This window comes from Schistocerca serialis, chromosome 4, assembly GCF_023864345.2.
Source record: "Schistocerca serialis cubense isolate TAMUIC-IGC-003099 chromosome 4, iqSchSeri2.2, whole genome shotgun sequence".
NCBI lineage: Eukaryota > Metazoa > Arthropoda > Insecta > Orthoptera > Acrididae > Schistocerca > Schistocerca serialis.
In genome coordinates this window covers 849,539,511-849,566,823 of record NC_064641.1, presented here as the reverse complement: position 1 = coordinate 849,566,823, position 27,313 = coordinate 849,539,511, and the positions used below count along the sequence as shown (strand labels likewise).

Genomic DNA, 27,313 nt, shown 5'->3' with positions numbered 1-27,313 from the left:
TTCCTCCCAAGCCTGTCTACACTGCAGGCTTCAGGATGGCCGTAGCCTCCACTTTTTATTTAAGGGCGTTCCAACATTTCCGAATTCGAAATTTAAAATACCTTGATCAGAATGTGCTGTCTGCAGCTTTTGTAAACCGCTTTTATGGATTGATAACGAACACTTGATGAGGCAAATACAGTTTGCAAAAATAGTCGTTTCTTTGAACGAAAATTTTAAACAGTCGCAGTGGTCCTACTTATTCAACATAACATAAATTATCAGTCCCTCGTATCTACAATCAACATACTACCCCCAAAATATATCTCTATCGGAGTTCCAGAGGCATGCCACACTCTGATAGAGATATATTTTGGGGGTAGCCTGTTGACTGTAGCCTGGAACAAAAGTTATAGAAGAAAAAGTACCATAGATAACACAGTCTGGCCCGAAACTAGATAAAGAGAAACGAAGACGGAGACAAACTGATATGGATGTAATTAAGGATTCTTCAACAGAGCGTAAATGATAGCTAAAGTAAATTAAATTAACTCATTTTTCTGAATATTAAGATTTTTGTCTGTTACAACATTGGGAAGTTCCACGTATCAAAAACGTACCTGCGATCCAAAGGTTAACATCTACGATTTCGTTTAAAGTGTACAATAACAAAAACTAAGGGTTGATTTTACTGTGAGGCACTATGTTTTCGTTGATAATTTGGAGACCTTGCCTCTTATGGATTTGAAATATTTCGGTATGAATCAATTTTCTGTTTTAATATTTTGAAATAAATAGCAAACTTCTTCAGATTTTGAAGTAAATATCGCCCACTGTGCACTGCACATATTTCTTTCGTTCATGTTACGTAACATCATCATGCGTATAAAGATTGTTTAATCTGGTCTGTTCTTCAGCTGGACTGGCATCCTTTCTGGGACTACAAAAATTATCTAGTTTTTCTTTCGCACTATGTTACTTGCGACTGCGCTTTTTCACTAAATTGAGTTATAATTCGTGTGGAAAGAGAAAGTTATCTGCCAGGCAACGATTTTTATACTTTCGTCCGCAATTTTGGAAGAGACTGTTTTATTTACTAGACCTTCTGTGTATACACTTACAAGTTAACAATTCTCGACAATGAATCATTTCCCGCGATAGCGCGTGTTGTGGGATATGAATATTTAAATATTTTAGGAGAGGTAACTATAAGAAAACAAGTGGACGTGTAGATAAGTATAAGAAGTACAGTGCTTACGATAAGGTGTACACGCACTTTCTTGTAATACAAGTGATAAAATGCGATATACTATCTGTCCTTCTACGACTAACACACGCGTGGATGGTGTATTACATCTAAAAGAGTATGAACGGTGTGTCGCGCACCGAACCAGTGACTGCACGGCCATACGCAGAACTGCAGCGATGCGAAACCTTGCTCACGAAGACGATTCCATTGCTTTTCAGGTACGACCAAAATAGTTTACTCGCTTCATTTTACATTATTATATGGGAAATTTGAGGAAAGCTCTGCCTGATACTAACCTCACGCCGATGTTTTAGCTTTATCAATAATAAGCCTCCAGTCCCAAATTATTTCAAGAATCGAACTCCCTTGCATTGTTAATGCGTTAAAATGTGACGCCATTCATGTAAAACATTGGTGGTTGATAATTATGTTGGATTGTATTAATTACAGTATATTCACCGTCATAGAATGAAAATGTATAGAAAAGGTTTGAAACTATATCGAAAGTCTGTTGGCAGGGGCAAATTACTCTCATTATCAAACAATGAATGAGTATAGTGTGAGTAATTTCTGCTCCGTTTTTCTCGTGTCTTCTTGCTTATAAGGTGACACCTTCTGAACTACGTGGAGTACAGTGATATAGTTTCGCAGATACATACAGTGGTGACTCATGCTGAAGTTTTACTACATGAACAGCGAAAATGTAGTAGGCGATTACCATTTTTCCTTTCATTATTTTGTGGTAGGGTGCGAGGGAAGGGCAGGGGTCGACAAAACAGTTTCTAAAAGGTTTGAAATTGTATTTATTGTTTGTTGGAAGTTGCTAAGTCCTCTCAATCTCAAATGCTGGATGAATATAGTGCAGGGAGTATGCGTGTCCTGCCTCAAGATTTGTAGACAGTTTCCAGCTTTAATACTTATTGTGTAAAAACCTTCAGCGTAAGATTGTACCTCTTACTGAGTAGATTATGACTGTTGTTAAATTTTTCTATTTGGTGAATAATTACATGAAATACTGGAACTTCAGTTCCTTTGAAAACTGATAGATAGGCATTCTGCAAGGACGCCCGTGCGCTATGCACCATTTTCGTTTTCGTGGTTTTGTAGTATAAATGATCGTCTTTCGCCTTCTGAATAAATTTAAACTGATCCACTTTAATGTGTGCATCTTGAGGTATATTATGTAAACTGGTGACCCTTCTGAAAGTTCACAGTGTTGCTGGTAACATAAATTTTATGAAATCAACTCATACGATTGCTGCTAGCGTATTTCACACAGTATTTTGTATCTGCTTTCTTGTAAACGATCCTCTGTAGCTGATGACTACATCTTCTGACACAAAGCACTTCCACAATTAACATGGGACCTCACTTTTCCGACCACATCACAGTAACCTAGAACTGAACGCTCTGTAGCATATTGAGCGAGCGTATCAGTCACAATCAGTATGTGTTTTTCTATTTGTGGTAAGTTCCTATGGGACAAAACTCCTGAGGTCATCGGCCGCTAGGCTTACAAACTACTTAATCTAACTTAAACTAACTTACGCTAAAGACAACACAAACACCTATAGCAGAGGGAGGACTCGAACCTCCGATGGGTGTGTACTCTTTCAGTAATAGGTTACGCTGTATACCCAGATGGCTATTGAGGGTGAATGTATCTAGTTGCGAATGTCGTAATGTTAACTCAAAATTAATTTGGATTTGGCAGTTGAAATGGTGTCCTAGATGTGACAGTATAATGAAATTTTTATTAGATTACTTTCTCTCATTTACTAGTTAGTACAAAATGGAACTAGAAAACAATTTTTTGCGTCCAGTAAATACGTTTAGTGCGGCTAGTGTTAACTACAGCTTCTCTGTATGACAAGCATCGATAGTTTTCTTCAGGGAAACGTGTGTTGCATGAGAAGACCAGTGGACCATTTCAGTAGACCATTATACTTCAAGCTGCATAAAAAAAGGAATGAAAGTGAGCATATTCTCAAGGCAGCTACTAAAGTCCAGTAGATGGTGGTGTGTAGTCGTTTTAGTAGCCCACTGCTTGTTGCCGGATGGCTGCTTCAGAACGAAATTAGAGTGAGCGTTGTCTCAAGGAACTTACTGCAGTCCACTAGTAGGAGCACTCTTGTTATTTTAATAGATTATGCTTTACGGTCAAAGGCTGTGTCAGAACCAGCGGTACTGGACAGCACCTCAAGGATCCTGCTAGGGCATTGTAGTAGGCGGACTGTACTTATTTTAGTAGCCCATCATCTTTCTTGGTCGATGGCTGTGTCAAAACGTAGTAGGTGTGTGCATCTTCTCCAGGCACCCATTACAGTCCGCTGGTAGGAGAACCATTACTTTGAATAACCCCCAGTAGATATTTGCTATAGTGATCACTTCGATCATTACCTGCAGGTAGGTGATCACTATAGCAAATATCTATTAATACCAGTGTTGTTTGCCACTGTTTTGATTACAACCAAGGTAGATTCTTCCTACATGTCGGTGAAGGGCCTGAAGATAGCGTAGTAAAACACTGAAACTGGTTGCCAAATAAATAAGGCTGAAATTTGATGGCTGAAAGGTGTTTAATTTGACTTCCTAAAACTATGTAATATGAAAGTCACTGTAATCCGTTACATTGTCTACATGAGGATCATGTTTGAAAACTCGCAGAGTTCCTCTTCAGCAAAGGAATGAATGACTTGCTTGCGAAATTGTGTGTCATAACAGTACGGAATAGCCCATGAGCTGAGTATGTTAAATATGTTCGTCTATCTGTTACATTTGTATTATGCATATATCAAAGGAGTCAGTGTCACAGACATCTACTACATTAGTGTCAACAACATTACCAAATGACTACGAATAAATATCGTATAAATCTAAAGATTTTAGTCTGTATGTACACCAAGTGATGAAAAGTATCCGGACACCTCCAAAAAAATACTTTTTCATATTAGATGCATTGTGCTACCACCTACTGCCAGCTACTCCGTATTAGCGACCTCAGAAGTCATTAGACATCGTGGGAGAGCAGAATGGGGCGATCCGCAGCACTCACGGACTTCGAACGTGGCCAGGTCATTGGGTGCCACTTGTCTCATACGTCTGTACGCGAGATTTCCACCCTCCTAAAAATCCCTATGTCCACTGTTTCCGACGTGATAGTGAACGTGAAGGGACACTTACAGCCACAAGTGCGCAGACGGACCTCGTCTGTTGAATGACAGCGAACACCTGCATTTGAAGAGGTTCGTATTCTGTAATAGGCAGTCATCTACCCAGGAAATCCAAACACAGAAATTGAAAACTGATTCAGGATCCACTGCAAGTACTATGACAGTTACGCGGGAGGTGAGGAAACTTGGATTTTATGGTCGAGAGGCTGCCCATAAGTCACACATCACATTAGTAAGTGCCAAACAAGGCCTCGCTTGGTGTAAGGAGCGTAATCATTGGACGATTGAACAGTGGAGAAAGGTTGTGTGGAGTGACGAATCACGGTACACAATGTGGCGATCCTATGGCAGGTTGTGCGTATGCAAATGCCCGGTGAACGTCATCTGCCAGAGTGTGTAGTGCCAACAGTAAAATTCGGAGGCTGTGGTGTTATGATGTGCTCGTGTTTTTCATGGAAGGGGCTTGCACCACTCGTTGTTTTGCGTGGCGTATTACAGAACAGACCTACATTGATGTTTTAAGCACCTTCTTGCTTCCCACTGTTAGAGAGCAATTCGGGGATGGCAACTGCATCTTTCAACACGATCGAGAACCTGTTCATAATGCGTGACCTGTGGTGGAGTGGTTACACGACAGTAACATCCCTGTAATGGATTGGTCTGCAAAGAGTGCTAACCTGAATCCCATAGAATACCTTTGGGATGTTTTGGAACGCCGACTTCGTGTCAGGCCTCACCGACCGCCATCAATACCTCTCCTCAGTGCAGCACTCCGTGAAGAATGGGCTGCCATTCCCCAAGAAACCTTCCAGCACCTGATTGAACGTATGCCTGCGAGAGTGGAAGCTGTCATAAAGGCTAATACAGTGCCAACACCATACTGAATTCTATCAATACCGATAGGGGGCGCCACGAACTTGAAGGTCATATTCAGCCAGGTGTCCGGATACTCAGCTGTCGGGATAAAGTTATCGTAATTTTTTGCTTACGAGCTATACCTACAGTATATATATTTTGAATGTGAGTACAGACTACTATACACAATTGCACAGTGCTAAAATTTCTGTATATACGAAAATGTAGAAGAATAGCTTAATTAGTGAAACAGAGAACGGATATAAATCGTTATAATATTTTCAGCATGTAGAAGCTTTACACAATCAATGAAAAACAAAAGTCGTAAATATGTGACTAAAATACATTCAGTAGGGAAATCCATACTTTCAAAAAAGTGCTTATGGAATTGTGTACCTATCTGGTGAGAGGAACCATTGTAAGACAGAATGGGTAGGGGAAGACTGAGATTATAAAACATGGGTGGCTGATTTCATGGAACACTGTGGGAGTGGTGAATACGTATATGGTTATGAATAAATGCACTAATTGAGGCCCAGCCCAAATATAACAACTAGTCCGACCAGACCAGTCGTTAATTATAGAGTAAGGCCTGATAATCTGAACGGTTCTTAAATGGAGTGAAATAACTGCATGTTACTATATTTTCAAACGAAATATTTCTTACAAAACGCAGATCTTATCAAACTAACTGAAAATATTAAGTCTTCTCGTTAGAAGTAGGTAGTCAGTATAGCAATTTTCCCAAAGAAGCAGCTATTGAAATAATAAGAAAAACTTACTGAAGTATAAGGAAGTAACTGAACTTCTTCAGATAATTTTTTCTTTCAGATACTTTGTGTCCCACACTAAGGTACACAAGCAAGCATGAAAATTGGATGACGTGTGATATCTAGTTGTACAGAAAAACATTGACCAACAAAAGTGACATACAAAAAAGATGGGAGACATACTTTTCACAACTTCTCAACTGCAATGACTCACACTCTCACTTTAAATTGGAAGAACGTGATACAATTGATACAGCTGATACAGTTACTACCCCATCAGTAAATGAAATAAAGCAAGCAATAAAGAAATTAAAGAATAACAAGGCTTGTGGCGAGGAGAAGGTATATGCTGAGTTATTAAAGAATGGAGGCCCACAACTGGAATTAGAAATACAGGCGTTAATAGAAAATTTGGGAGACAGAAACCACTTCTGCAGATTGGAAAACTGCAATTGTGTGCCCCGTATTTAAGAAGAATGATCCACTTGTTTGTGATAATTACAGAGGAATTGCCTTACTGGATGTCACCTACAAAATCTTATCGAGCTGCCTATTAAACAAGCTGATACCAATAACAGAAGAACTGATTGGGGACTACCAAAGCGATTTCCGCAGAAACAGATCCACATTAGATCATTTATTCACCCTAAGACAAGTAACTGAGAAGGCGCGGGAATTCAATGTAGATGTCCACATATTATTCGTAGATTTTAAAAAGGCCTATGATAGTATACACCGACAGACACTCCTAAATATAATGAAGGAATTTAAAATACCTTCAAAATTAATCAGATTAGTTAAAATGTGTATAGATGAAACTTTATGTCGCGTAATGACACCGGTTGGAGAAACTGAAGATTTTAAGGTGTACACTGGACTGAGACAAGGGAATGCCATTTCACCTATTTCGTTTAACCTTATCCTAGAGAAGATCGATAGAGAATTTTCTAAAACCAGTCCACAAGGGATCCAACTACAGGATGTGAACATTACAAGACTTGCCTATGCAGATGTTGTAGCACTAATAAGTAGTTCCAAAAGAGAATTAATCAGAATGATGCAAAATTACTACAAAATTGCTGAGAAAACAGGATTACGTGTTAATGAAGAAAATACAGAATACCTGCCCATCAGTAAGAAAACCAGAAAAGATGCACCTCTGTCTGTAGATGGATTCAATTTCAAGACTGTCGACCACTTCAAGTACCTAGTAAGTCTTTTTAGTAACAACAACAGAACAGACATAGAAATAGATGCCCGTTTAACAAAAGTAAACAAGACACTTTTTAGTTTCATCAAAATTCTAAAAAAAATATCATTTAGCAGTAACTGCAAAATCCACTTATATCAATCGATCATTGTACGTGTGATGTTATATGGATGTGAAATGTTAATATTTAGAAAGGAAGATGAAGAAAAACTGTTAATATTCGAAAGAAACGTACTAAGGAAAATTTTTGGACCTGTGTACGACGAAAATAACATGGAATGGAGAATTAAGAGAGCTGTACAAACACTGTAACATCGTCGAAGTACTCAAGAGGAGAAGGTTGAAGTGGGCAGGGCATATAGCAAGAATGACAGGGAATACACTACCTAGAATGGCATTCAGCAGAACAATAGATGGAACGAGAGGAAGAGGGAGACCCAGAATCAGATGGCGGGATAACATTCGGGAGGACACAACTAGGATGAACAGCAACAGCAACTGGACAAACATTGCATTGGACAGGCAGAAGTGGAAGAGGCTTATAGAGCAGGTGTATGGTTCAAATGGATCTGAGCACTATGGGACTTAACATCTATGGTCATCAGTCCCCTAGAACTTAGAACTACTTAAACCTAACTAACCTAAGGACATCACACAACACCCAGTCATCACGAGGCAGAGAAAAACCCTGACCCCGCCGGGAATCGAACCCGGGAACCCGGGCATGGGAAGCGATAACGCTACCGCAAGACCACGAGCTGCGGACGCAGGCGTATGATCGATAAGACCCTAGCCACATGTAAAGTAAAGTAAGTAAAGGTGATATCTAGCTAGGACACTGGTGAGCCGAACGTGACTCGTGTTCGTGATGTTTATTACTTGACATCTTGCCTTTGCGGTCCTGCCGTCCTGTTCCTTATCTGATTTTATGCCGTCATTAAGTTGCTGGCCTGCCTACTCGTGAGTGGCAGCAGCAGCGGTATCGATAAGAGCTCGGTCGTACTATCTTTGGAGCGACCGCTGGTATTTCCGGGTCGTTGTCTGTGGGAGTTCAGTCAGGAGACAGCGACAGTGAGGTCCGGACAGCCAGTACTCGCCGACTGCTTGCGACACACAATGCACTGTCCGACAGAAGGAGACTGGAGTGGTAACGACCGTTGTTTGGTCGTTCGGTCGGTCGTCTCATTGGGCGACGTGTATTTGGTCTTCTGACCATTTCTGGGCCCTCGTCAGTTGGTCATCTTGCGGGACGTGGGTCGGTTCCTTCCTTGTGCAGAGATGTCAGGTGGCCAATAGGCAAGTGTTCCCTCTACATGATTGGCTCCGAGCGAGTGTGCCCGGGTCGCCGGGTCCCCGAGTTCTGAACAGACATGGAATTGAGTCAGGATGGAGCTTCAGTGAGCTCCGGACAGCCAAGACTCGCCTGAATGTTCCAGACACACATGACTTGGGTGGGAACGACTGAGCGGTTATTTTAATGCTGCTTGCGTCCTGGAATAGGCAGTCGGTCGGTTGGGGCAGAGCAGTGAGGAAGTCTCTGCGGCGAAGGCATTAGCGTAGTGTTCCGCAGTGTGTTTTACCTCGCCACTGTCCGATAGGGCGTGTAGTTCGACAGATCTTGGTGTTTCTTCATATTTTTCAGTGGTTGTTGTGCCTTGGCTGTTTTTAGACGCCAATATTCTGTCCTAGCTGACATTTTTCCTTCATCGTGCCGTTGGTCGGCTGGAAATGAATTGAATAGGTTGTTGGTCGGTCCTTGAGCCGTCCCTGGGTCGGGTTCCCATCCAATTATTTAACCTTACTTTTGGCTGCCTGTCTCACCTAGAATTATGTTAGAGTTACCTCCTCAGGCCGACCCTTGGAACACTTCTGAGCGCCACTGTTCTACATCTACAACCACATCCATACTCGGCAAGCCACCTGTCGGGGTTTGGCGGAGGGTACTTTGAGTACCTCTATCGGTCCTCCCTTCTATTCCAGTCTCGTATTGTTCGTGGAAAGAAAGATTGTCGGCATGCCTCTGTGTGGGCTCCAATCTCTCTGATTTTATCCTCATGGTCTCTTCGTGAGATATACGTAGGAGGGAGCAATATACTGCTTGACTCCTCAGTGAAAGTATGTTCTCGTAACTTCAACAAAAGCCCGTACCCAGCTAATGAGCGTCTCTCCTGCAGAGTCTTCCACTGGAGTTTGTCATCTCCGTAACGCTTTCGCGATTACTAAATGATCCTGTAACGAAGCGCGTTGCTCTCCGTTGGATCTTCTCTATTTCTTCTATCATCTGGTATCGATCCCACACCGGTGAACAATACTCAAGCAGTGGGCGAACAAGTATACTGTAACCTACTTCCTTTGTTTTGGGATTGCATTTCCTTATGATTCTTCCAGTGAATCTCAGTCTGGCATCTGCTTTACTGACGATCAACTTTATATGATCATTCCATTTTAAATCACTCCTAATGCCTACTGCCAGATAATTTATGGAATTAACTGCTTCCAGTTGCTGACCTGCTATATTGCAGCTAAATGATAAAGGATCTTTCATTCTATGTATTCGCAGCACATTAAACTTGTCTACATTGAGATTCAAATGCCATTCCCTGCACCATGCGTCAATTCGTTGCAGATCCTCCTGCATTTCTGTACAATTTTACGTTCTTACAACCTCTCGATATACCACAGCATCATCCGCAAAAAGCCTCAGTGAACTTCCGATGTTATCCACAAGGTCATTTATGTATATTGTGAACAGCAACGGTCCTACGACACTCCCCTGCGGCATACCTGAAATCACTCTTACATCGGAAGACTTCTCTCCATTGAGAATGACATGCTGCATTCTGATATCTAGAAACTCTTCAACCCAATCACACAATTTTTCTGATAGTCCATATGCTCTTACTTTGTTCATTAAACGACTGTGGGGAATTGTATCGAACGCCTCGCGGAAGTGAAGAAACACGGCGTCTACCTGGGAACCCGTGTCTATGGCCCTCTGTGTCTCGTGGTTTTAGATTGTGATTTTCTTTTGGTCTGAAGTACTGTGCGAGGCCTTCAGCCGTTTATTAGTTTAGCTTGTTTTAATTTTAAAATAAACTGAGTTTTCTAGATTGATTTGCTTAAAACTAATTTTAAGAAGGAGATTTGGTACCATTTGAAATCTTTTTTATCCAGGCCTTAAACCTTGAGTTGTTCTATGTTCAGTATGTGGCCTTCAGCCGAGCTTTTACGTCAAATATTTTTCAGATAAGACCTTCAGCCGTCTTAAGGTGAAATCTGGAAAGTCACTCGCTTAAAACTTTGAATTTTCTTCTCTATTTGAAATTCTTGTTATCCAGGCCTTAAGGCCTCAGTTCTTCTATTTTCAGTATGTGGCCTTCAGCCGAGTATTTATGTAATTTTTTTAAGTAAGACGTTCAGCTGCGTGTATTTCTTAAAGCAATTTTTAATAACTTGTGTTCAGGCCTTCAGCTGTATTGCTTTTTTTAATCCTTTTAAGGGCATGTGAGATTAAGTGTTTTTAGGAAACAAAGCTTGTGTGTTTTGTGCATCTGACAGTAACTGATTTTGGCCGCTTTCCACAACCATAACCTGATCCGCTCTGCCCTGCGAACCCAGATTTCAACTGGGTAACATCTTTTTATGGAATAGTTTTTTTACTTATAACCTTGACTTTAAAGTATCATTTTATATATTACAAACGTTCTGATCCGGGGCGATCTGCAGATTGTAATGTTTGAAAAAGCACTTCAGAGCCAAAATAGCATTTAAATATTTTAGCACTCAAGTATTTCTTCGAATATTATGGTATGATTTTATTTTATTGGCGATACGTCGATTACACAATTATGCTCATTGACTGGAGTGATGAAAGCGTATTTTTAGTAGTTTGCATTGTTATTTACTTCCATGACTGGAAATGAGGTAGACAAGGGTTAAACTTTATATATCTGAGGTTTGAGAATAATCATTGGCAACATACGTTCATCATTTACCATTATCTAGTACTACTGCGAACTTCATAGCGCCTCATGTTAGTTTTTCGTTCATAAAAGCCTTTTACTTGCAATTATTAACGAAATGCTGCAAATTGCACTTTCAGAAACCAGCAAGTGCTTCAAACCTTTAGATGTATTGACACTAGTACGATACAGAGAAACAGATAGGAAGGAAACATAGTGATTAGATCATCGTAATTGGGTGTACACAAGAGAGTAAGTCCATAAAATTTCCGAACGTGACATATTTTGAGGAAATCTCTGATAGAATTGCATATACATTTCAAAACTCAATTGTGGAAATAGGTTTTCGTACGAATAACACAGTTAATTTAAAAGTAGCATAACTGGAAGGAAATATTTTCAGTGTCATAAAGTAGGAATCTCGATATTAAATATGTCGGTGCTATGATATACGTAGGTAAAAGAGTTGTGTAATTGAATTGCAGATCGAGAAGCATACTGGGAAAACCAACAACCACTCTTCGGCATTAAACGCTGCTCTATGGGAAAATCTGAGTTCTGCCAGTCGTATTTAAGAGAATCAGAATGGTGTCAGAAAGTGAAAAAGTTCGGAATGTGGGAGCGAGAGGACCATAAAAAAGCTTCAGAGAGAGGTGTCCCACCCACACGCCCAGAACATGATCCCCTCTGAGGAGAGGCGTAGCCGATGTGTCGGAATATGTGATGGGCGCCAATCCTACAGAAATATAACCATAGGCCTTCCTGCCCACAGCCCTATAAACTGGTTGCTACACTTAAGTACAGTACGCCTATGGAGAGTACTGCAAAATTTGCTGAACACTTTAGTCAGGCCACTAAATACCGCATCAGCCCAAAATGTTTCGAGACCGGATTGAAGTTGAGAAGTTGGTTGCAGTGTTTCAGCTGTTCTACAGTCTCTTTCTACTTCAGTATAACTCTTAGAAGGACTTTTTTCGCATTGTGTCCCGCTTGCGTGTTGCATTGGCCTGAATGTCGGCTTTGTCGTCAGAGCGTTGGCCCCTCATGCGATTTTCTGCACTTTGTCGTTTTGTGATTAGTTGTTATAGATAACTCTAAGTCTAGTCACTGATGATGGTTTTCTCCAGAAAAGAACCGTCCTCGTTTTACATTTGAAATAAGTTGCAGCAGGCGTCCATGCGTCGTCGTTTTCATTTCAGAGTCCAGATGTCCGCGACGAACTTACCACATAGTGTAACCTCCGAACAGAAAAACTAATTATAATATTCACATTTAGTGTAACCTTCCAACAGAAAAAATCTCGTTTAAGTTCCCAATAGAAAAGCTTCTTTCCAATAACAAAATCCCAAGTTTTAATGTGACCTTCCATTAAAGACTGGCTGCATATCGAGATTAATAAGTTTTGACGTTAGCAGCGCTGCGTCATGGCACTGTGAAATCATCCTGAATAAACTGGAAAGTTATTACGTCACAATGACGTCACTGGGTAACACTATCTGAGCCGTGGCGCTCGTTACTGGTGCGCCAGTCTCTTGGATGTCCATTATCGATCCTTCGATGTTTCTTATCCTTGCTTGCCCTGTGGCAGTTGACGGTTTGCTCGGGCGACCTGCTGAGATGCCACGAGGTACGAGGTGGGAAGCAACCACGTATATGTGGAGTTGGTTGTACGCGGTCTGCCGGCTGAGGATGGAGGATGTGTGCTGGCTGGCTGCCTGTCTGCTCTCCTGATTTTGCTCGGCGTGCCTTGCGACCGCCTAGCTTGGGTTGCTGCCTGGTGTATCCTACACGAGCCATACCGGACGTCCAGCAGAAGTTAGGCAGCCTTGTTTTTATTTTAAAGAAAAGGAGCAAATGTATAAGACCTTTTGTAACCAATTTTAGTGGCCTCGTAAGTGTGGCCTTAGCGTTTACACTGCCTTTGGGGAGAGCTAATTCTTCTAAATTTAAATAGTTGGGGTTTCCTGTCCTTTATAATCTTCTGGTGGTTTTATTTGAATTTTTTCTTTGGGTTTCCTTCCTTGTGCTTGGTTAAATGTTTACTTATATAGCGGGAAGTGACTCCTGGTTAAAACTCGGAGAAGGTGTCTGATGTTACTGCCGCCTCCGGCATTCGTCTTTTCAATTGTCATCGCTTCGAGCGACCTGGTGTCATTCCTCGTCAATTAATGCTGGTTTATGTGTACTTAATTTTGAATTGGCCATTTGAATTAATATTTTGGAGCGCAGTATACCACTAAGGCAACCTCATTGTATACCACCTTGTGCCCCGGTCTAGTACCTTAGTTTTCAGCGGGACGAGTTAGCTCCACCACCGGTTTTGCTGATGTGCTCCTTTCAAAATCTTGTCTTGTGTAAGTTTGCCACATGTGTGTCTGGGAACACAGAGATGAGCTTTAGTGTGACTTCAGTGCTAGTCAGTTAATGGAATCATCATTTTGGCTTGGCTTCCACTGAAGAGTTTGAGTAGAGCGTAGTGTGTTTGATTTGTTATTCATTTAATTACTGTAAGTTTGTTTATTTAATGGGGAGCAAGACATTTAAAGACTGTTGGTATTAACTCACCTAGTTGCTGCGTGTTGCCAACTCGTTCCAAATGGCCTACTACTTATTCAATGGCAAGGCTGTTGATTAGTTGGTTACTGTGAGTACAAATTCACGCTATTTATTTGTTACCGAAATTGTTAAAGTGTCTGTGTCGTGATTCTATCACTAGCTACGTGTTTGAGCTAAATTCACATAAACCTTACATTGCCTACTTAAAATTTGTTGTCAGCAGAAACCCTTAAGAGACAAAGTTTTGTCACTGCTTATGTTAACCTTTACTGGGAGCAATATTTCATGTAGTTAAATTTTGTCTTCAAATGTGTATTTCTCTGATGTAATAAACGAGTGATAAAAGAACAAAGCAAAAAAAAAAGAAATTATGAATCGTGTTACAAACCGGACACAATAGGAAGGACCAGGCCCCTTTGCTTTTTTCTTTTATCTCTCGTTTATTACATCAGAGAAATTTCAGGCGTTTCCTCTCACCACGAAGAACGCAGTGGCCGGCGGCTTTCGCTTAACGACTCAGGGCAGTGGCATTCACGTAGAGTTCTCAGTGCTAACAGACAAGCAACTCTGCATGAAATAACCCAGAAATCAATATGAGACGTATCGTTAGTGCAGCGAAATCTGACGTCAATGGCCTATGGCAACAGACGACCGACGCGAGTGCCTTTGCTAACAGCACGACAACGCCTACAGCATCTCTCCTGGCCTCGTCACCATATCGGATCGACCCTAGACGATTGAAAAACAGTGGCCTGGTCAGATGAGTTCAGATTTCAGTTGGTAAGAGCTGATGGTAGGGTTCGAATATGCCGCAGACACCAAGACGCTATGGATCCCAGTTGTTGAAAAGGTAATGTGCAAGCTAGTGGTGGCTCCATAATGGTGTGATCTGTGTTTACTTGGAATGGACTGAATAATGGTTATGTTACGCTACCTGGAGACTGAGACGCCCTGCTAAACTCGAAGGACACGACAGGTAGTTTAAATCGAGGAAAGGTGCCAAAATAAGGGGCTGACAGTTACATTCGACATCCAACTTAATGATTTGATCAAACATTACAAGAGCCCAAAAGAATTTTTTTTTAAAACACACAGCTTTAATCTTTGGGACTTAATTATCAGCTGAAAGCCACTTTAATTTAAAAACGGCTGAAAGCCAATAACTTAAACCGCAAGCATAATCTGAAATTTAAAAGGCAAGCCTTACCTTACAACCGCTCTTTATTTAAATTGAAGGCCCAAAGAATCTGAGATTTTAAGAGCAAACAATTTGAATTCAAAATCGGCTGACAGCCTAACACTTAAGGCTAAACATCATTAAATTAAAAAAAACAAAGGCGTTTCTTAAAACAGTTCTTAACTACGCAAAACTCGACCAAAATTTTAAAGGCAAAACCTTACCTTTAAACAGGCTGAAGGCCCAAAGAATCAGACACCTCAAGAGCAAACAAGTTAATTTCAAATCAGCTGAAGCCCTAACACTTCAAAATTCCATAACATTAATTTTTTTAATACCAAAGGCCTTACGTGAAACATTTCTTTAATTTAGGCTGTAAGGTGTCAGGAAAATCCAACACCTTCCATGAAAGCCCTGACATGATAAGCAAATCCAGTAGTATGCCACATAGCTCCGAATAAATCGTGACATTAAATTAACCAAAGTAATACGAGTAACGAGTGAGCAAATGGAATACCACAGACTAACACAAGAATGCCTAAATGCATGTCATACCTTCCCACCGTGAGACAGACGCAGATCCGAGGGAAGAAACGAGAACAGAAGCCGAGAGCAGAACCGTGTTAAGCTAGAAGGCCCTACGATAAGGGACGGACACCCACGTCGCAAGCTAACCACCAGGACCACCCCCCAGCCCATGTTAAAAGATAGAGCCCTCCAGAAGAACAGTATAGGTCTTACGATAACACTAAAAGGGCCACACCAGCTGCAAGTTTTGGTGTGAGACTTTTTCGCGTCTCTGTTACGTTGCAAACTTTAAAAACATTGCCCCATCACGAAAAGTATAACGTTTCTCATTGGATAGACCGAATTTTTGTAGGCGGAGCTTAAGGTTAACATTGAGACCCTGATTGGTCAGATGAAAACACAGCCAGATAGTTTTTTTTTTTTAACCAACTTCGGTAAATTGTAGTAAGGAGAAGTTAGGAGAGAGTTGCTTCCGAGACGGCGAGATGTGAGGAGCTGCGCCGCCTTGACGCTGCCTAAACACCGACAAGGTAATGAATGCACGCGATGCCGCATTTTTGAGCGCATAAGGCTTCACTCAGAACTGCAGAAGTCTCATCTGTTACATCCCCTTTTTACGTAATACTAGTGTCGATCGTCAATTGAAGCTCATGGTATTCACATTTGCTACGTAAGTTAAAATCTGAAACGCGATGATTTTTCTGTTATATAATTATTGAGAAGCCACATCAGCCACTGTAATTTACTACATGTTAGATATGTAATTAAAGATAATTGTGGGTCACTGTAGACCATTTTGATAGTTTTCTCTATTGTGAAATTTAATTTAAACCTAGATTATAGATGTGATATGGCATAGGTCATCCTTCAATCCATTGTAGAACTTGGAAACCCATTCAGGGAATATTCGTTCACATTTTTGTTGAACGCAGTTGGTTTTTATCATCCTGTATTAAAACATTTCCTTTTATCAATACTGCAATTTATAAACAATGTTTTGTGAGTAGAATAAAATTTCTAATGGTAAAATTAACTGCTTTTTCGACGTTATTTTACCAGCTAACTAAAAATAGGAAAGCCTTGAACCCCTTGCACTAAATTTAGTTAGTATTAAGATTCTTTTACAGGGAGTGCAGTGGAGCTGACGCTGAAATCATTAAATATTTGCTTATATCATCGCTAGTCTCACTAAACTCTTCTGAACTCTACATGTCATGTGTGGTCTGGCGTCTCCTTACCAGCAACAGGTCCCAGGTTGAAACTAGTCAATTCCCTAAAAAACACGCTCAGAGCGTCGTTGCGCGAAAGTGCTAGGGAGACACAACATAGAACAACAGACACCACGCAGAATGTTAGAGAATGGCGACCCTGCCAGGATGGTAAAATACCATGATTGAAGGGCGACCACATACCTAACTAGGTCAGAAAAATATCCTGTTGAAAAATATTCGTAGTAAAAAATTTTTTCCTAAAGTTACAAATAGTCGAAAACATTAGCTGCAGCGATAGATAGTAAGAAAGTATTCAATAGAAAGTGAGACATTGTAGCAGAGACAATAGCATAATTAAGTTGTGAATTTTAATATAGTTAGAATTAAGTTTTCTTTCCAATGTAAGCGCAAAGGTGGCGGATACATCGTTGACAAGTTGGTTCTGACCCAACAAGTAAGTGAATGGATTGTCAAGTCGTATGTGCAAAACGTTTATGTAACGCGTGAGATCGTATGTGCGCATGTTGACGCGAAGTAGGGCGCGTGAATTGCTTTTAAAACAGAAAATAACGGATTCAGGAAGATTAGCAATGGCAGATCGAGACCTTGACCGATTTGAGGTAGAGACCCAGCATGAAGATGGACAGAGAATAGAGGACAGTACAACAGAAGATGCAGTATCGCGAGAAATAGGACAGATAACGCACCATAGCGAGGATAATGTACGTCAAGTCAGCATACGACAGAGAGCAGGAAAGCAGAGAGACAGTCTATGAGGATTCTAACTTGCGTCTTGAATACGTAGAACCCATAGTACAAGTAATCAGAGCTCCCTCACCACAGAGTACAAGGAATGCGAGCAGAAACGTGTCACCGCACAGTTCAGTGCAATCGGTTGCAAACCAACTCTTTGGCGAAAACACAGAGCGTAAGACGTCGGAAGAAAACGCAATAGGACCCACGAATCTGGCAGAATTATTACAATTAATGACGGAAACCACAAGACAAAATAAAGAAATTGCGAACCAAATTAAAATTCAGAATGCAGAAACGAAAAAACAAATTGCAGAAACCACGAGACAAATGCGTGAGATTAAAGAACAAAACAAAAAAATTCAATTACACCTATGTCATATTGAAGACGAGGCAAAAGAATTTCGAGAAGTGATAGGAAACTTAATAACAGGTCACAATCAATTGAAAACAGACATTGACAAGGTACAAGCGAACGTACAACACTGCGTAATGACATTCAGTACGAGATCAAAACATTACGTAACAACACCCAGGGAGAAGTCAAGAAACTAGAGAAACAGATAAACGTAATTACTAGACAAGCAGCAGGTACAGCGCGTGAAATTGTTGAAAACAGTATGTTACACAAACGTATCACAAAAGCAGCGCTGAAAAGATATGATAACCGCATAGTCAAAACAGAAGCGCAAACGAAGCGACAATTTCAGAAATTGCGAACAGAGTTGTTGCAAACCATTGAAGAGCGTAGTGAACAGGATCGAACAAGCACTGAGTCTGCAACCACATCCGTATCTGTAACAGCACCGGAAAAACAAGCAGTTAACTAAGGTATCATGCATTTTCGATTCCAATCACAGGCGGAAAGTAACATGCGTGTAATCAGACAGCCTGCACCACAACAAACACGTTTCGAAATTCTTGATGAACAAACGGCACCACGAACACATGCAGAACCACAAATGTATGTTTCAAGACAGTTTGGATCGTGCAATGAAGCGGCAAGGTTAGCCAGACAAGATACCGAACCAATACCTGACAATGGAAAGAGTACAGTGCAATGCATTCAGCTACACGTTCACAACCGATGGAAGAAAATTATTGCGTACCACTCCAACGATACTACGCAAGGGTACGCGAAAGTTACAGTGCACAATATCCAGTGGATCTACCACAACCGGAAAGACGACGGGAGAAATGATCAGAAACAAAAGTGACGAAGAATCGCGAATTTCATATGGAACTATGACGAAGTACGACAACGATCATTTCCTCACAGTCAGAAAGTTTCAACACTTTCGAGAAGGAAAGTCATTACATCCACGAACTTTTATTGATCGATTCCGAGTACGATTACCAGAACACTGGACGCTAGCACGCAAATTAGACTTTATATGTGCACACATGTCAGGAACAGTCGCAGAAACCATGCAGAATGTTGCAGCGACATGCCGATCGTACGAAGATTTCAGAGAGAAGTTTCTCTCACGATATTGGTCCAGCGAAGCACAGAACATAGTGAAGTACGAATTATTACAGAACCCATATTTTGAAAATTCAGGAGAGAAGAGTCCCGTGAAATTTTTCGAAGTAATGGCAAACAAAAATCAATGCTTAGATGTACCATACAGTGACGGAGAGTTGATTAAATTATGCGCGATGAAGTTACCATTCAAATACCAGCAATCATTAGTAGGTCGCGGAGGCAATGACGTCGAAGCATTTAAAGGTATTCTAAGGGAACTAGAGTTCATATTTTCGGAAGATGATGCAAGAAAAAGACGAAGCGCACGTGAAAACGAAAGCAAAAAGCAGTGGAAACCACAAGACACAGTACGAAGAAACAATAATTACGAACCACGTGATAACTTTGCACCAAGAAACGACAATAGATTTCAACAAAGAACCGGTTATGGATTTAGAAGAGAATATGACATAACTATAATTCACCCAGGAACGGCAACAACTATTACAGAGGTAATAACGACAACCGGAACGGGTATTGGAGCGCCAATAGACCGACAAATTATCAACAAAGAAACCAATATCAACAAGCTGAACAAGAAAAGAGAATACAGATAGAAGAGGTGGAGGTAAGACCACCAAACACCGATAAACGTTCTAATTGACAGGTAAGCGCCCATGCCAAAGGGAATGACGCACCGACCCAGGACAATTGCAGCACCTTGAACAGAGAAGTAAATACCTTATCACGAGAATAGAAGAAGGAAGAAACAAATCCGCAGGGACTAGATGAAAACGAATTTAATTGGGAGAATACTGACGGGGAAGATGAATTACCAGAGGCATGCACAACGAATGTAGGAGGAAAGGACGAAGTAATGAGTATTGCAGAGCTATTTGAGATGGAAACCAGGGAAAGCGAATTCAATGAGGATAATGCGCAGTCGTCAGAAGTTGAAAATAAGTTACTAGTGGGCACACAACCCTACGTATATAATGAAGGAAGTTATGAAGCAATAATTAGAGCATTTAGATGCGATTATGTGGAAGTAGCGACAAAGAAGAAGATAGACGTGGTTGAGGAAAAAGTAGAGGATGTTGAACAAAGCGTAAATGAAGGAAGAAATAGAGAAGAGGTAATAAAAGAGAGAGAAGTAGCAGTCGAAGCTTATCCTACAGAAAGTTCGAATTCACAGGGGAAAGTCCTGAAAAGACTCATGTATGATTCAGTGGAGGATTTGTTGATGCAAGAAAAAGAAGAACAGAACCAACCCTTTCAAATTCAACCAATTGCGAAGGCCATGGTAAAGCATATCACAGTCAATATTGTAATTGATAGCGGAAGTGAACTGACTGCGATCTCAGAAAATTTATTCATGCAGTGTAATGCCAATGAGGAATTGCCAGTTCTGAAAACAAGTAAGATTAAAGTAAGAGGTCCTATTAGAAACAATGCTGCGGAAGTTACGAGACGAACTAGGTTAACTCTTTCGTGCCAAGGTCAAAAGATCGAAGCCAACTTTGTAATTATACCTAAACTAACTGTAGATTTGATTATAGGTGCAGATATTTTAAATGAGAGACGAGCGATAATAGATATGGGGAAAGGTAGCGTAACATTCCGGAATGTCACACTTCTCTTTGAGCAAAAGCTAAAATTAGAAGAAATACCAGTTATAATCAAACAATTAAGAATGATTCAAGATAAAGAAGATGAAGAAATGGAATGGTATGCACAAAAGGGGAGAATTGCCTCAACTCATGTTAGAAGTCCATAAAGAAATCGTCGAAAAATTGCAAGAAGTTCAAGGTATTTCGGAAGACAGTAAAAGGAATTAGAGGGTATTTTACGAGATAAAGCAGAGGTATTTTTATCTAAGACTGGCAGTATTAAACACTTTCAGTACCAGTTTGAAGATTAATTTTATTACTGGTAAATAATCAGCACAATATTTCAAGATTATGTTGCAGATAAGATCATCAGGAGAAAGAATAATGAAGAGAGAAGAAGGTGGGAAAAAGAAAGTAGTTTCAATAAAAACAAAAACAAAAATAACACCAGTAGTACTACAGCTTAAGGTGAGGGGATAAAGCGTAGATAGTCTAACAGCATAAAATACTAAAATGCTATACACCACGACACTACACAAAAATAAAAAAAAAAACGAATTTGAGGATTCTTGTAGAAGTTAAGACTCGAAATATCTTAGAATTGTAACATGGAAAGGGCGCCAGAGTTTGTAAAGCTTTTTAAGAAGGTGTAAAACAATGTAGGTACTAGACATATGTTAGATGATTATAAGTAAAACTTTTTGCAAGAACCTTTGTAAAAACTCCAGCAAAGACCAGTTGCAACGACCCACAAGTTGCAATGTGAGAAGTATCAAGAAAGAAAAAGGATGTAATTAGCAAGACACGATTCCTACAAGGCAGAAGCGTCGAGAGAAGGGAAAGGATGGCGAGACCAACAGTGGGCCATTGTATCGGACATGGGCAGTAAATCTGCCCGCTAAGCGTAACCCTGCTGTGACAGAACACAAAAGGTCAAGAGGGTCTTGGGACACCCCAACTCAGCGGAGCTAGCAAAAAACGGCCCGACGAGAAGACCGCTTGGGAAAGCCACCACTGCCAAAAAAATATTTGTAAAAGTCACAATACTACTATTAAACAGCACGCTGATGCACGACACTGAAGAAAACTTCTACAAAGTAAAAATGTTATGCCCAAACAATTTATCAAACTGTTACTAAGAGGAGAACTTCAAACCGACTAGTTATCAATAAATATTTCCATATCCTGCCCAGAGAAGAACCAAGAATCAAGTAAGAAGCAGAGAAAAGGCAGGAAGAACAGAAGTTTGAAGTTCGTAAGATTGAGACCAAGAAAGAAGATGGGTGAAGAACAGACGACATACCTTCCCAAATCCCTATCCTATTGTAAACTAGTCGTCTGCGAAGTATTACTACAAAAAACGACCGCTTTCAGCGACACAACGATGACTTGCACGCATACAAAGCCAGTAAACCATGAGATTCTGCACTCACAGCTCCATTCCATTATGGGACCTCCACAACAGCAACACACACTTGCAAAGCCAACAAGGAACGATGAACGAAGCTGTACATCAAATACTTGCCCACATCCATCTCGCTCAAGTCCATCACCTTCATGCAAAAACATTCGCCAACCTCAGGCTTAAATATTCATGGGATTGTGTGAATGTGTGAAATCAAATTATGTAATGTAGGAATTGTGCAGAAGAAATGTGTGAAGAACTAAATAAGTTAAGCACACCAGACAGCTAATAAACCACAAAATAATAGTCATTGACTATGGACTTAAGTAAAAAATATACTATCGATAAAATTAAGTCATTAGTTCTGAAATGGACAGTATGTAAAGAACAAAAGTAAGGCATAATAAACACTAAAACTATATGCCACTTATTTTCTCCTCATAAAAATAACACAATAACTATATTTTACTTATTTTCTCCTTATACACTCCTGGAAATGGAAAAAAGAACACATTGACACCGGTGTGCCAGACCCACCATACTTGCTCCGGACACTGCGAGAGGGCTGTACAAGCAATGATCACACGCACGGCTCAGCGGACACACCAGGAACCGCGGTGTTGGCCGTCGAATGGCGCTAGCTGCGCAGCATTTGTGCACCGCCGCCGTCAGTGTCAGCCAGTTTGCCATGGCATACGGAGCTCCATCGCAGTCTTTAACACTGGTAGCATGCCGCGACAGCATTGACGTGAACCGTATGTGCAGTTGACGGACTTTGAGCGAGGGTGTATAGTGGGCATGCGGGAGACCGGGTGGACGTACCGCCGAAATGCTCAACACGTGGGGCGTGAGGTCTCCACAGTACATCGATGTTGTCGCCAGTGGTCGGCGGAAGGTGCACGTGCCCGTCGACCTGGGACTGGACCACAGCGACGCACGGATGCACGCCAAGACCGTAGGATCCTACGCAGTGCCGTAGGGGACCGCACCGCCACTTCCCAGCAAATTAGGGACACTGTTGCTCCTGGGGTACCGGCGAGGACCATTCGCAACCGTCTCCATGAAGCTGGGCTACGGTCCCGCACACCGTTAGGCCGTCTTCCGCTCACGCCCCAACATCGTGCAGCCCGCCTCCAGTGGTGTCGCGACAGGCGTGAATGGAGGGACGAATGGAGACGTGTCGTCTTCAGCGATGAGAGTCGCTTCTGCCTTGGTGCCAATGATGGTCGTATGCGTGTTTGGCGCCGTGCAGGTGAGCGCCACAATCAGGACTGCATACGACCGAGGCACACAGGGCCAACACCCGGCATCATGGTGTGGGGAGCGATCTCCTACACTGGCCGTACACCACTGGTGATCGTCGAGGGGACACTGAATAGTGCACGGTACATCCAAACCGTCATCGAACCCATCGTTCTACCATTCCTAGACCAGCAAGGGAACTTGCTGTTCCAACAGGACAAAGCACGTCCGCATGTACCCCGTGCCACCCAACGTGCTCTAGAAGGTGTAAGTCAACTACCCTGGCCAGCAAGATCTCCGGATCTGTCCCCCATTGAGCATGTTTGGGACTGGATGAAGCGTCGTCTCACGCGATCTGCGCGTCCAGCACGAACGCTGGTCCAACTGAGGCGCCAGGTGGAAATGGCATGGCAAGCCGTTCCACAGGACTACATCCAGCATCTCTACGATCGTCTCCGTTGGAGAATAGCAGCCTGCATTGCTGCGAAAGGTGGATATACACTGTACTAGTGCCGACATTGTGCATGCTCTGTTGCCTGTGTCTATGGGCCTGTGGTTCTGTCAGTGTGATCATGTGATGTATCTGACCCCAGGAATGTGTCAATAAAGTTTCCCCTTCCTGGGACAATGAATTCACGGTGTTCTTATTTCAATTTCCAGGAATGTAAAAACAAAGAATAAAAAATTATCTTGTTGGATGTTTTCCCTTTTTTTTAACATTTGTGCCATTTGTTAGGATAATATCTCAATACTTGTGTATGTATATTTCTTTGTCAAAGCAATTCTTGGAAATAATTTTTATTTGTTAGTGTAACAATGTTGAAAAGAGTGTCTAGAAACAGAAACATTTTTACTTGTACATGATATTTAGAAAATGTGTTAGGAATAGATTTTACTTAATTACTACATTTATAAAAAAAATATTTCTAAGAAAATCGATGTGAAAGACTCCTCACTTTCGATAACAAACTTCTTAAAAAACAAACTTCACACTTAAATAAAGAAATAAAAGAATTAAAAATAAATAATAATAATAGCATAAAATATTCTTCTCTTGTCAATATAAACATATTTTTGAGAATAATGTGGAAGAATATAAAAATATAAATTAGTAATACGAACTAGCAAAAAACCAGAATAACGTGGCTGAACAGTAGGCAACAAAACTTAGATTAAGGAATAATTGTTGACTGAGTTACACAATGATTCAATCATTGCCCAACTTCAGTGCAAAAATTAAGTTTGAAGGGTGGTGATATGTAAGGTGTCAGGCAAATCCAACACCTTTCATGAAAACCCTGACATGATAAGCTAATCCAGTAGTATGCCACATAGCTCCGAATAAATCGTGACATTAAATTAACCAAAGTAATACGAGTAACGAGTGAGCAAATGGAATACCACAGACTAACACAAGAAGGCCTAAATGCATGTCATACCATCCTACCGTGAGACAGACGCAGATCCGAGGGGAGAAACGAGAACAGAAGCCGAGAACAGAACCGTGTTAAGCTAGAAGGCCCTACGATAAGGGATGGCCACCCACGTTACCACCTAACCACCAGGACCACCCCCCAGCCCATGTTAAAAGATAGAGCCCTCCAGAAGAACAGTATAGGTCTTACGATAACACTAAAAGGGCCACACCAGCTGCAAGTTTTGGTGTGAGACTTTTTCGCGTCTCTGTTACGTTGCAAACTTTAAAAACATTGCCCCACCACGAAAAGTATAAGGTTTCTCATTGGATAGACAGAATTTTTGTAGGCGGAGCTTAAGGTTAACATTGAGACCCTGATTGGTCAGATGAAAACACAACCAGATAGTTTTTTTTTTAAACCAACTCGATAAATTGTAGTAAGGAGAAGTTAGGAGAGAGTTGCTTTCGAGACGGCGAGATGTGAGGAGCTGCGCCGCCCTGACGCTGCCTAAACACCGACAAGGTAATGAACGCGCGCGATGCCTCATTTTTGAGCGCATTAGGCTTCACTCAGAACTGCAGAAGTCTCATCTGTTACATCCCCTTTTTACGTAATACTAGTGTCGATCGTCAATTGAAGCTCATGGTATTCACATTTGCTACGTAAGTTAAAATCTGAAACGCGATGATTTTTCTGTTATATAATTATTGAGAAGCCACATCAGCCACTGTAATTTACTACAAGTTAGATATGTAATTAAAGATAATTGTGGGTCACTGTAGACCATTTTGATAGTTTTCTCTATTGTGAAATTTAATTTAAACCTAGATTATAGATGTGATATGGCATAGGTCATCCTTCAATCCATTGTAGAACTTGGAAACCCATTCAGGGAATAGTCGTTCACATTTTTGTTGAACGCAGTTGGTTTTTATCATCCTGTATTAAAACATTTCCTTTTATCAATACTGCAATTTATAAACAATGTTTTGTGAGTAGAATAAAATTTCCAATGGTAAACTTAACTGCTTTTTCGACGTTATTTTACCAGCTAACTAAAAATAGGAAAGCCTTGAACCCCTTGCACTAAATTTAGTTAGTATTAAGATTGTTTTAGAGGGAGTGCAGTGGATCTGAAGCTGAAATCATTAAGTATTTGGTGGTATCATCGCTAGTCTCACTGAATTCTTCTGAACTCTACATGTCATGTGTGGTCTGGCGTCTCCGTTCCAGCAACAGGTCCCAGGTTCAAACTAGTCAATTCCCCAAAAAACACGCTCAGGGCGTCGTTGCGCGAAAGTGCTAGGGAGACACGACATAGAACAATAGACACCACGCAGAATGTCAGAAGGCTGAAGCCAGAAGGCTGAAGGCCTTAAGAGCGAAACAACTCAAACTCAAAATCGGCTGAAGGCCAAACACTTAAAATTCAACAACATTAAAACCTTTAAAATGCCAAAGGTCTTACGTGAAACCTTTAAATTAGGCTGACGACCTAAGGAATCTTACGCCTTAAGGGCAAAACAACCTTAATTTTTTTTTAAAGTTGGCTAGAAACCATACAAGTACAAACAACAAAAACAAATAAAAATAGGCCACGCAAGGGCGCTCAGAAGTTCCGAGGGTCGGCCTGGAATTCAAACACTAACGCTCGCTTAGGTGAGAGAGGCAGTCGGCCCAACCATTGTCGATCTGACGACAACCCAGCCGACAGACAGTCAACGGACTAAGCGACAGGATGTCCCAACAGCCCACAACGAAATTCTAATGACAGAATGTGGACGGTTGGGTCTGGCTGGTAGATTAAGTAAAGACTTAACTTTCGCGTCCGGGATCAGTGAGCCACGGGCCTCGTAGCAATGAGAACAGCCCCTCGCACTCCGACCGTGCGTGGGCACAGCCAGCGGCGCCGGCCACACGTGCGACGGAGACTTCGCCGCTGCTCCACACCAAACAACCAACCCCCAGGCCCGGAAACGGTGAAAGGGGCAAGTATATGTTGGCCGATGAGACGACCAACCGAACGACCAACCAACGGTCGTCCCGCTCCAATCTCCCTCCGTCGGACAGTTCATGTGTGTCACCAGCAGTCGGCGAGCACTGGCTATCCGCGCCTCACCGGCGCTCCGTCCCCCGACTTCACTGCTGCTGCGTCCCGATTGCACTGCTGGTCCGTCCCGAACTTACTGACAGACACACGGCGACCTGGAAATACTATCGGTCGCTCCAGAGATGGTACGACAGTGCACTTATCGATACGCGCTGCTGCTGCCGCTCACGGGCAAGAAAGGCAGGAAGTTAGTGACCACAGCGAATAGAATAAGAAAACGAGGCGGCAGTACCGTAATAGAAGATGACAAACAATAATTGGGATAAACGCGAGCCGTGCACGGCTCAGAGACCATTTTCCGCCATTCATGAACTTCATGTTCGCCAACAACGATAGAATGTTTTTGAGTAACTATGCGCTGTATCACTGGGCCACAACTGTTTGCAGTTTGTTCGAAGAACATTCAGGAAATTTCGAGTGAATGATTTGGCCACCTAGATCGCCCGACGTAAATCGCATCGAATGTTTATCGGACATAAACTACAGGTTCACGTACAAAATCCTGCACCGGCAACACTTTCACAATTATGGACGGATATACTGCACAGGCAGCGTGACTCAATATTTCTGCATGGGACTTTCAACGACATGTTGAGTCCATGCCACGGCAAGCTACGCCGCGCTAAAGGTGTTTCGACAC

At 41.5% G+C, this 27,313-nt stretch overlaps 1 protein-coding gene across 1 annotated transcript in view; it reads left to right on the top strand.

Moving 5' to 3' along the window:
- The first annotated feature begins 1,350 nt into the window (after positions 1 to 1,350).
- Positions 1,351 to 27,313, top strand: part of LOC126473482 (solute carrier family 22 member 7-like) — a 578,452-nt gene continuing 552,489 nt past the window's right edge. Inside the window, exon 1 of the mRNA XM_050100557.1 lies at positions 1,351 to 1,446. Within this exon, the coding sequence (XP_049956514.1) occupies positions 1,405 to 1,446 (42 nt within the window). The 5' untranslated portion in view covers positions 1,351 to 1,404. The remainder of the gene's footprint in view (positions 1,447 to 27,313) is intronic.